The 12,722-nt window shown below is 39.0% G+C and overlaps 1 protein-coding gene across 1 annotated transcript in view; it reads right to left on the reverse strand.

The window, feature by feature from the left end:
* Positions 1 to 1,058: 1,058 nt before the first annotated feature.
* LOC113559219 overlaps positions 1,059 to 12,722 on the reverse strand; it is a 58,943-nt gene continuing 47,279 nt past the window's right edge. The window contains 13 exon segments of the mRNA XM_026964852.1: positions 1,059 to 3,622; positions 3,903 to 4,538; positions 4,770 to 4,891; positions 6,827 to 7,383; positions 7,807 to 7,912; positions 8,229 to 8,420; positions 8,594 to 8,605; positions 9,859 to 10,347; positions 11,203 to 11,227; positions 11,229 to 11,581; positions 11,650 to 11,858; positions 12,024 to 12,189; positions 12,270 to 12,620. Coding sequence (XP_026820653.1) covers positions 2,468 to 3,622; positions 3,903 to 4,538; positions 4,770 to 4,891; positions 6,827 to 7,383; positions 7,807 to 7,912; positions 8,229 to 8,420; positions 8,594 to 8,605; positions 9,859 to 10,347; positions 11,203 to 11,227; positions 11,229 to 11,581; positions 11,650 to 11,858; positions 12,024 to 12,189; positions 12,270 to 12,620 — 4,373 coding nt within the window. The 3' untranslated portion in view covers positions 1,059 to 2,467.

Below are 12,722 nucleotides of genomic sequence, written 5' to 3' on the forward strand. Positions count from 1 at the left end.
ACCGTCTGTAAAAACATACATCTCTAATATCGATTTAAATATATATATATATATTTATATATTATTATTATCATTATACTAAGACTATATTTCTACAATAATTTGTTATTGAAACACTATTATGATTTATAATAATACATTTTTATTGATATATCAACATTTAAACACTTAGATGGGAGACATTCGACTTCTCAGCAGACTACAAGAAACGACGACGATTAAGAATGCCAAATAAACATAATATTATTTCAGATGCAAATAAAGAAACATGCGCGTCGTTACATATATATTATGTCATTAGTCATTGTAACGGTGGCATTGACTAAAATGTATAACAATAATAATAATAATAATAATTATAATTGTAATAATAAATGGCACGTACGTAACATTTATTACGTTGTTAATAAACGAACAATCATAACTGTAAATAAAAGCGATAGACCATAATATTATAGGGTAACATTAAAATATTTTATACAAATAGATATGAAATACATCGATAGTAGATATCATAAATTAATAGGTAGTAATATGATGGTCGATGATCGAAATTCGAAATATACGTAATAATAATATTATGTTGTTCACAGATATTTGTATAGGTACGCCTTTAGTAACAGAATATTTTGTGTATAGATTGTCAATGTGTTTGATAATAATTTGACAGTTTTTCAATGAAAGTACTCGTACAAGTAGATGAAAACGAAAAATGATTCTACTACCTATAAACAAATATTCAGTTAGATGCGGTACGGGGGACGATACTTTTCTGAAATTTTAATAACTTTTGCAAAAAAGTACTAATATATTGTTAGCGGAGGATTGACTGATAATAACAGTCCACTGTCGAACTTTGTCTACGCATATTATTATTTAGATTAAATCGAGTGAATGGTTTAGAATGTTTAAATCGTCATCACTTGTTTATAGGAGTGTGTGTGCAAATATTATATTACATAAAATGTATTAAATAATCAGTTAGATGTTTATTAATTATTTATTTTCACCCTGTGGCCTTTGCGTATGTATGTTTATAATTTGTATGTGTGTTCGTGTGTGTGTGTGTGTGTGTGTGTGTGTGTGTGTGTGTGTGTGTGTCTGTGTGTGTGTGTGTGTCTGTGTGTCTGTGTGTCTGTGTGTGTCTGTGTGTCTGTGTGTGTATGTATGCGAGTGAGAGATATATGGACAGAATGTAAATTATTAATTTTGGTCTTCTGGACAGCTGTGAACTTGAATTGATATTTTATGCGAGAACTACAATATTTAAATAAGTATCACGAATTAACGATACCGATAAAATCATAAGGTTTGACATAGAAAAAAAAAAAAAAACATCGTTAATTATTAAAAAAAAAATTCGTGTAAGCCATAAAGGTGTATAATATTATTGTAATATGAGTCATCACTATATGAATAACAATGTCTGGTACAAGGTATATACCGTTGCGACTCGTATTAAATTATAATCATCTCACAAACATCACAATACCATAAACCGTATCGATGACGGAGAAGCGCGCTCGAGCAGGACATATTTTAGGAGACGAGGACGAGGTCGACGTCGATGGCGGGGAGGGGGTGAGAGTCTCAGGACGATTGTTTGTAATTGATCGGCCCGTAATACATCGTCCGGTAGTCCACGTCGGCGTACTCCATGTCGCCGCCTTCCGCGTAACCGCTGGCCGCCGGCGGTTTGTAGGGCTAAAAATATACGATACACGACACACGTTATTTCATTGTAATACTGTATAAACCAACGCTATATATATACATACAGGTACAGGTACTTTTACAAAATTCGTATAAACGGATTTGCGCCGAACGCGCGCGCTCGGTCTCAGCGTTATCATAATTATCCGATACACGGGTGTTAATGTGGTGGGCACGGGAGACGAGTGGGTCGTTAATAGCGTTGTCGTTGTCGTTCAAGCGACATGCACGACGGGAAAGGTGGGAGGGTGGGGGCCGGTGAGCGTACGCACCTGTGTGGTTGAGCGCGCGCGTGACGGCGACAACTGTCATCGTGTCGTATATATAGTGAGTATTCTCCGACTGGAGTTAGTGAAATCGTGATTTAGTGTGTTAGTATAGAAACGAGTATGAAGAGGAGGCAAACACACGCATTACAAAATACAACACGCCGGCCACGGGGCGGCTCTCGGGGCCGACGACTTGGCGGCCGCCGGCGCGCGCGACAATCTCACGTCGTCCGCGCGAGAACGCCCAAAACGTTATTACATCGCGTGGGCGTGCAGACTGTACACCGACGGAAAACGTAATATAATAATAATAATAATAATAATAGTAATGATAACACAACAATATAATATCATAAAATACAGTAAATAAAACGTGCCCGACAACATGTATTGTCGTGAAAACACGTTCAATGTATTATGAAAAGCCTGTACGGGCGATAAGCGCGGCCGGTCCACGACGACGGCGGTCGGCGCGGCGGTGTCGTCTACACGTCGATTTCGCGGCCCACGTCGTGGAACTTGACCACGTTTTTGTTGGCGCCACCGCCGTTCGGTTGCTGTTCGGCCGCGTCCAGCACGCCGCCGGCCGCCAGGTTGTTGCGCGCGTCGCTTTTCTGCCGCGGACGGTGATGGTGCAGATCCAACTCGGCCACCGCCGCCGCCGCGGTCCGGTACCTGTCGCCGGCGAGCGGTTGCGGCGACGGCGGGTCGTCGGCTTCGGCGTCCGCCGCGTAGTCGGACGCGACCGCGGGCTGCGGCTGATCCGCGTCGTCGTCCGGTTCGACGGCCACCACGCCGCCGCCAACGCCGGCCCGGCGCCGGCGGTTCTGCTGCCGGCGCCAGGACCGCTTGGCCGTCAGCGACGACTGTTCGTCGGAAACGTTGCCGGCGGACGCAGCGCCGACGCCGCAATACGGCCGTTGCTGTTGCTGCGATTGCCGTTTGGACTGTTGCTGTCGCGCGCCCATGCTGGCGTACACGTCTGCGGCGTAGTAGCCGACGCCCGACACGGTGTTGTAGTTGCTGGTGGCCGCCGGTTGTACGAGCGGTCCGTCGACTGTTGCCGCGGCGTTGCTGCGTCTCCTGTTGCCGTGCTGTTGTTGCTGGTGCGGGTGGTGGTGGTACTGTTGCTGCAGGTGTTGACTGCTGCCGCCGATGCTGCCGCCGTTGTAGTAGTGATCGCTCAACGGACCTCCGCCGTCCAAGACTTGCTGGTTTCCGCGGCGACGTCTCCCCATCGTGCCGCCGCCGGCGTTCATCGACTTGCCGATCTTGTCGCCGTCGCCGCCGATTCCGTCACCGCGGTCGTCGTCGTTGTCGCCCACGTACCGGCCGACCGCGCTGTGTTTCTGAGATTTTTGGTATACGTCTTCCCGACCCGATCCGGCGGTCATCTCGAACTGGGTCATCTCGATGGACTGCGGCTGATGTTGTTGTTGTTGTTGATGCTGTTGATGCTGTTGTTGTTGTTGCTGACGATGGTGAACGACGCCGCCGCCGACGGTCGAGTATCCGGCCGCGAGAGCTGTCGCAGCCGCGTCGTCTGCCGTCACCCGGTGGTACAACAGTTGGTGTTGTTGCTGTATTTGCATACGGTAAAACTCGTCCAAGCTCCGAGCTCCTATCCCGACTCCTGTTAACTGTTAATCACACACACACGCACACACACACACACACACCCAATCGCGTTGTTAGTAAATATTTTTTAAGGTTAGTGTGGTTTTGCAAGCGTTTTAGAAAACCAAAAATAAAAATCAAAAATACTACGGATTAAATATATTAATTGATGTTATCGTTCTAATAATTGTACGTCAAAAAGACGCGGTTGGTATAGGGGCAGGGCCGATGGGAGGGGGTGAGTGGACGCGACTGCGAAATCGTCTAGCCGCTGAGGCGCAGTCCACCGACATAGATACGTACCTTATTGGCGCCGGTCACGCTACCGTCACTGCCGTTCAACAGCTGCTGCAGGTTCTCGTAAGTGTCGCGGCGGGACAGCGACGGCGGCGCCACCGAGGCGGACGGCACGCGCGTTCTGGGCGCCGGCTTGGGGAACGTCGACGCGGAAAACGCGTCTTTCCGCCCGTCACCGCGGTCCGCGGTCGCCGCCGACGCTTTCGTCTCGTCGCCGCCGACACCGCTCGCTTTGCCGCTGTCGTTGTTGTTGTCGTCTTGGCGGCCCCGGCGGTCGTCGTCGACAGCCGGTTTCGCGGCGACCGGCCCGTCGCTACCGCCGCCCGTGCCCGCGGTTCTCATCGACCGGAACTGCCGATCGCGTCGCTGCCACGCGGTCGTCGAGCCGCGGTCCGGCCTCTGCAACGAGTTGAACCGGACCGCGGCCGTCGGACGACCGGCGACAGCGTCCGACCCGGGAACCGCGGACCGGCGCAACAGGGACACGTAACCGCCGTTCGGCGACCGGCGAATCAACGACGACAACGGAGACAGCGACGCGTCCGCGGGCGGCAGCGGCTGCGGCGGCTTGTAGTTAGCGCGGTCGGCTGTGTTACCGTTACCGCCGTTGCTCACTGCGGCGTGCGGCTGAAGTGTGGACGACTGTTTCAACCGACGAACAGGCACGGATGATTGGCGGGGGACAAATCATAATATTGACGAAACAAAACGAAAAAAAAAAAAACAAAAACAAAACAAAACGAATAAAAACAAAGCGAAAACGACAAAAATTAATTGCATGCTTTCTCTCTGTACACAATATACATGTACGAGATGATGTGTAGTTGTATTGATAATGATATATTGTTACTGTTGTAACCGATGATGACTAACCTGATTGGGCGGCGGTCGCATTCCGTGGAACGGCAAGTTCTCGTAGAACGCGGCTTTCGAGTCACCCGTCGCTCCCAAGTTGGATTCGTTGTCCTGCTGTTGACCGGCTCCGCCTCGCGAATCTATAAACACAGAACAACGGAAAAACGATTATTGAAATACGATCGCGTGTCCGGTGCGGATACGACGATGAGTGTGTTTAATTTGTCCAACCCCGCACTGGTTCTAGACGTTTTGACGTGAACGGTAGGGACACCTAATAATTACGAAGTCATGCAACATATTTATACGGGAATTTTCCCTCGAGAACGTACGTTCACCGCGATTATGGATTTGTGCATTGTTGCAAGAGATTTTTTGTTAAGTAAAAACGTAGTTTGGTTTAAAACTTATGTGTAATTTATAAATTTTTACTACTATATACCTTTTACTAAAAATTAATAACTAATGAGTACCTAATGAATATGTTTGAAATGCTTGGACGCACTCGTGTTGATGGAAATAGTCAAACTATAAGACCGCCGTGTCATTTTGATAATATAAGATAATTTGGACGGATTCGAAAACTGTCACGTGTGCATATCATAATACGTCCGTCAATTATACAGAACGTATGTTTAAAGTTTATTGTCTATAATGTATATAAGGTATACAAGGGTGTAATTAATGTTGGAACATTTTAAATAATAAGTACTTTAATTGGTAGATATTGAACTTGTTTTTAAATACTTTTACTATCAAGAATTTCATAATAGTATGCACCGTCGGTGACCGGTGTATAGGTATCGAAACTAATTTTTTTTTTATTATTGTGTTTTTGGTAATAATTTTGTGAATCGTGAAATCAAATTTCAATCGGATGGGTAAAAAGATCGTGTTGTGTGTTATTTTTATTTATTGATTTTTGAAAAACGACTGGATGTAAATGAATGTTTAGTTATATTATATTATGATAATATATGATGATAACTTATGAATTTTGAACAAAACATTATGGTTATAACTTATACAATTTAGCAATGAATTATTTATAAAATAAAATGTGATTATATTATACTTGTATTAGTATATAAATTGAAATTGAAATTGAAATATTTTTTTTCTTTTACATACGAAAAGTATTTTAAATTTAAATACAAAGTGATTTTGAGTTTTGAGTAGTGATTTTAATATAAAAGTGTTTAAAGTATATTCACCCTCTGCTGTTTTATATACTATAAAAATTTCGTTTGATGTGTTAAGTCTTTAATTCCATAGACCTTGTCTGGACGAGTTGATTATAATGTTAAGTACTTTAATGCACATAATGACTATATAATACTTGCGTGCTTGTTGTCGGTGAATACATTTATATATACCCACCGGTAGCTTTGATCAATCATTAAAACACAAAATTACATCACACAAAAAATTTAAAAACATCATCTACGTTTTACATACAACATATAGCACACTAAAAAACTTATTGTACATACAACAAAATTAAAGCGTCTATTTCAACCAAAAAGCATAACATTCAAAGTTGATTTTTCCGACTTTTCAGAATGAAAACGAAAAACAAAAATGTAAATTTTCAACTTTATAAGATTTATTTTTCTTTTGTAAGATGATACATTGTTAATAGACATTAACCATTGGGATTATTTACTTCATTTAAAAATCGATAATATAGTAGAGTGGTAAGTATAGGAACTTATTTCGCAAATGAATAAAATATTTTCGAAAGAACGTTATGAACAAAAATACGTGGAATGACATTTTAAATACGACGGTTTTCAAAATCCTCGTTTCTTATTAAAATTGAACTCGCGTCATTACATGCCTCTCGGATAAAATTATACATATCGTTGTATTGAGGTATCCTACTGTTTTGTAATTTAATCCCTATATACGTATACTCATATTTTTACGAAAACCGATTCCTTTAAAGACAGGTCGGTTGTCTACTATCGTTACCGATTTTGCGGTGCAATACATTATAAAATATATAAAATTATTGATATTTCTAATACAATTTTAAACCTTGTGTGTTATCATACACGCAGTCGTTTTTCTACCTGTCGCAGAAGGATATCTTCCCGCGCCGGTATCCGAGCTCTGTCGGACAGGAGGCGCGGGTGGAGGTGACGTGGGTGACGGTTTTTTTGGCACTAAATTATTATTAGATCCGATCATCATGCGTCGTATGCGAGCTGCGCGCGCCGACTGCGTCTCGTTGGCCAACATCATGCACTCGGCCGCCGGCGGTTTTCCTTTACCGGTGTGATTTTTTTTCGACTTTTGCTTTTCGCCGATTCCGTCGGCAACGATTTTGTCAGCGGGCCCGCCGCCACCGTCCCCGGTGTCGGCCGTCGCCGGTTGGCCGTGGGCAGTGGCCGACTGCAACTTGAGCAACTGCTGCTTCGAATGCACTAACACGCCCGGCTTGAGCGGCCACTTGCCGACGACGCTCGCGGCCGATGTTGTCCGCTGGCTGGAAAACGATTGCGAATGGTCGTCGTCGTATCCTGGCGGGGGCTTAGGGTTGCCCGAGACATTCGCCGGCTGGTCTGTACACTGCTGTGCAGTCACGGGGTTGGCACCGGAAATCGATGACGTGGCACTCCCTTCGGGACTACAATAGTAATCGTTACAAGACCGCTCGACATGGTTGTGTTATCTTATATCTTTTAGCGAGGTTTAAGAAAACCAGTATAGCTGATTGTAGCGTGTTTGCGATAGTAGAATATTGTATAATGTAAATGTATATAGTATAACGATGTCTCCAAGCACATAAGTTTCAGCGGTAAACAAGAAGAGCGAAAAAAAATAGCCACCGTAAGGTAAAACATTAAAAAAAAAAAAAAACGCAAGAAAAAATGTGTACAGAATAATATATATATGTATATATCTACAACCACCATCACCACCATCACCGTAATCATATACGTCCCGAAACAGGAAAAACAATAACTATGAGAAAGTGCATTTGAGTGCTAGCGCGCGTACCAATAATAATGGTGGTTAACGTCAGTGCTCGTAACCATACAATACTCACTTTTGTCGCACTTTCGATATGTTTAATAGCAAGCCACGGCCTCGGTGCCGGCGCCAAACGACTGGTACCCTATACGCCGTCAATGTAGGGTATTTTTGTTTAACATCTAAATATTGAAAACAAAAACGGAACACACAATAAAAGCTGTATCTACTAAAACGATAAAATACAATTACATATGTAAGTCTACTATGTAAAATTATACAGACGGAACATTGCGCACTATTAAAATATTACTAACACTATATAATGATTATAACATCACTACATCCACACAGTATGTATTATTAGTCGGTATACTTTTTTGATATGTTCACATGCCGTTCTCAAAGTATTTCGTTACCGGTTTATCACATTTTAATTATGTTATAATAACGTTTTGTACGTCGTTGTACACGTTTTATTGAACATAAAAGACTTACATTTTTGACGTCCTCCCGACACTCCATTGCCCGGTTTAATGTAACGGTTCTTACAAACGAACAGCAACAGAATAACAATTACGATGATGACGATAAGTAACAAAATCACAACCAAGGCCACCAAGACGACCATCACTGGCAATCCACCCAAACCTAGGGTTGCCAAAAACTGTTTCCACCAGGGAGCGTCACCTAGTACAGATATGCATACAAGTAAATTAATTGTATTTACATTTACGATGTTAACAATAATAATACGTACAAATGTAAAAATAATGAAAATATAATATACTACATTATAAATTATTCTTACGTTTATTCTACTACCAATGTATTATGATAGTTAAAGAGATATAAACACTTACTTTCACTGACAGCTAATAAAAATATAAATAAATTATAATTTTACTATAAATAAATAATAATATATTAACCAACATTTTAACTTTCAGGTGCATAATAATATAATATTTTGTTTAATACATTAAAATCAATGAGATGCGTGGAATTTTTCACGCGTAAATATTTATAGTACAAATGATGCTCATCTTCTGAGATTAGTACATTGTGGCGAATCCCTGAGACAGTCGCTTAATATCTCTAAATATATTCATCGAATTGCTGTCGATTATACCATTTGATATTCTAATTATTTCTTCTAATTCTATCCGAAACCTAGATTTACATTTTTCCCCAAATGTGTCTCCAAAATTACATATTTATGAGATCTTAGTCCAATCTATTATAAAAACTAGAGATAAACTAGTGTATGGATTCATAAATTATCTATATTCTTTAATGGATTATAAAAATCAATATAAGTTCTTATAATTTGTTGCTTATTTTATACAGGTCCCTTGTCCTCCTCCGTCTGATCATAATAAACCTATTCATAAAGTTTTAAATTTATCCCGCACTAATAATCGAAGACACATTGCGAATAATATTATTTTTTACAAAACTTTTGTCTAACTCAATTGATTTTCCTCCCCTGTATTTATAAATAAATTTAAAAGTTTCACATTGTCATACTGAACACATTCCTCATTTCTTCATTTCACTTTTCTCGTCTAATTATCTAACTAACTCTTCCTCTATTGTTGTATCCGTCTTGTCAATTAAGACCATATCTTTAATACTTTAACAATACCTTTAATAATCTATAAACTTTTCAATAACTAAAACTTATGATATTTTACTGAGACTTTATTTTTATTTTTATTTTTTTTATCTACTTACGAGATTATTGTAAATATAAAATGATGTATTACAATTCTATATTTTTAAATCTCAACATGTATTATTATAAAATAAATTAAATATGAAAAAAAATTGAATCAATAAATAATACATGGTTTATTTTTAAATAAATAGAAATATTTTATAACATTACTAGAAAGTGATTTATGATTTTAATTGTAATTCATAAAAAGGAATTTAAAGCATTTTATTTTTATATATCGATTTAAATTATAAAGTTCGATAGTTAATTGCATCACTTGTTAATTATTTTTATTTTTAAATATCATACATATTTTATATTATAATTAAGATTTGCACCTGATAAGTTATATTAATTATTAATTAATATTCTTCGTTATTCATTATTATAACGAGAAGTATTTAATACCTTGAACTTGAATGCTACATTGCTCCGATCCTACAGTGTTGTTGACAGTACACACATATGTTCTGACGCCTTCTGATGCACCGTTGTTTGATATATTTTCGCTACCCCTTCCTTCGTCATCCTCGTTGTTACTCACTTCCAGCCTATCTTGTAATATTAGTATGCTCCGGTTATAACTTCCCATATTATCCACATCGTTTGATCCACTGTTGCCTGATGATCCAATTGATACAGTGATGACCCTCTCAGTAGCGGGAGAATCAGATGTCGAAGATGTCGACGTATCGTTTTGACGACCCGAGTTTCTTATGGTCCACGTATACTGTACTTGGCTTGGATTTGCAGTAGCTGTACACACCAGTATTCTTTTTTCACCGGATGATGAAGACAAAAATTCCTCTAATTCGGAAGATTGATCAGTCAAACTAGCTGATGATTCCTGTTTAAATTGATCAACGGTTATCATCCTAAGTTGACAGCTAGGCTTATCTAAAAAACCAATTTTAATATTCAATTTATAAACAAAAAAGTTTCTAATTCGATACATATCGTTAATATTTATTTATATACATATTTATTCATTTTATTTGTGTTATCATTATAAGATCATACGTGGTAAGTTACTATTTTTTATTACAAAATTGTTTTCATTACTATAAACTATTATTAATAAAATGAATTACATGAATCTAAACCAATCTGAAAATAAGCGATAAGCACTTACCTAGTATGGGAATAACAACAAATGTATTATTTGTATACCATTTGAAATACGATATCATGAAAATTGTGTATACATATAATTAAATATTAAATATTAGTGTTACAGAAATTTAAATTTTCAAAATAATATATGAGTACATGTACGTTATACTAACAGTAATTCACATACTAATAATAGCTTAACCAATTAATCTTTGTACTGAAATAACAACTGTAGCAGATTTCGGAATAATTTTCAACATATCACTAGATACGTGTTCACAGAGGTCACCGGTTAAGAAGTTTAAGAAGTAAAATATCGATAATGCTAAACATTAGAGATGATATCAATCTAAAAACATTTAAGACGTTCTAAAATTTATCGGTGGTACATGTAATTAGGAAGAATCAGGTACCTAATAGTTTTTTAGCGATTTGTTTTTAAATTTTGTAATAATAAATTATTGATTTTTAATATGGAAATTAAAACGTTAAATCATTATTGTTAATTATTTGTTATACAATTTTAGCAATGACTGAGTATAAAGTTTAAATATTTTGTCTTTGGTAACGACTATGAAATTTCACAACTCATTATTATATTATTTTGATATTTGTGACATGCTAAGTTATTTCACTCACACATAACGTCCAGATAGGTGTACGCTAGTTCCGTTTCCATGTGTGTTGCGAGCCACGCAAGCATAATAGCCAGCTTGTTGCCTACCCACAGCTGAGTTCAAAACCAACTGTTGGTTATTAATTTGGGCCCCACCGCTTCCGGAGCTTCCACCGATACCACTGTTTCCAGCGTTGGCGATCGAAGAAAGCCTTTGCTGCGAAGACGATTGGGTTGACTGAGACGAGTTTCCTGGCACGTTCCAATTGTTCGTATTGGCGATATAACGCCACTCAAAAGTGGGCTGGGGGCGGCCCTCGGCGTGGCAAAACACTTTTTCCGGTATGTTACCTTCACTGACATGCACGACTGTTTTGGAGACAGTCATGTTACCAGGAGGATCTAAAATATAAGGACGGAGATTAATGATAATTTATCAACATGCGTGCCACTTTAAAAGCCCAACTTACATTCAACAGAGAAATTCATTATCGATTCTGACACAGGTGGACCAACTTCATTGCCACTGCTCCGGCAACTGTATTCCGTCGAATCTGTTATTGGATCTAAGCCACGACCACCTGGCCAGTTGTCCATGCGCCATATCAACGTGCTGCGCACTGCTTCGAAATCATTTTTCAATCGTTCCGCGGGTAAATATTCCGTCAGTATTGAATATCTTAAATAATAGTCGTTCAATTTAAAAATATATATAAATTGTTCTCAGCTAAGTTTTATTTAAAGAGAAATAAAGATTTAAATCTTATGTAAACACACAATATTTAAACAAAAACTATTTATTTTTTTAACCATACATAAATAATAAAATGTAAGATTTTTATACCTCTCTTTGTCCATAGGGTTGTTTATTGGATCGATTAGGACACCACGGCGTAACCAGTTCACGGAGCAATGAGGATAACATTCAACAGTGCACGATGCATTCACATGTGATGCATTATAAGCTACTCCTAAGTATTGTGGAGGCCCAGTAATGTAATTTGGAGGAGCTAAAAATAATAAAACATTTAATATATAATGTTTTTTTCTTTTGGCTGATTTGAGTTAATAAATATTTTAGTTATCTTACCAAAAACCTCGATATAAACGGGCTCGGAATAGGTGACACCACCTTCATTGTAAGCAGAACAGGTAAAATTAGCACGAGTTTCCAATGAGACGTGATCGACAAACCATTCGGGGTTGAAATTTCCCCCACCATTATTTCCGTTGGCGCCAATACTAATTCCGGTTCCAGAATTTATGCTAGGGTTTATTAATCCTTGATTTTGGTGGTAAAATGGATGCCCATCGCGAAACCATGAGTAACGAGTAGGATGTTGTGGTCGACCAAGATATTGAGCATTGCATCTCAAGGTTACGTTCCTTCCTTTTATGACCCGTCGTGGACTGAACTCCAATGTCACCGGTCCCGGAGCAACTATTTAATGTAAAAACATTTATTTATTAAAAAAATAAAATTTCAAATAAAAGTTAAAATTTCGAATAAAGAATTTGATGAATTTGATGTCAAGTATCTACT

This window comes from Rhopalosiphum maidis, chromosome 3 (assembly GCF_003676215.2).
Source record: "Rhopalosiphum maidis isolate BTI-1 chromosome 3, ASM367621v3, whole genome shotgun sequence".
Lineage (NCBI taxonomy): Eukaryota > Metazoa > Arthropoda > Insecta > Hemiptera > Aphididae > Rhopalosiphum > Rhopalosiphum maidis.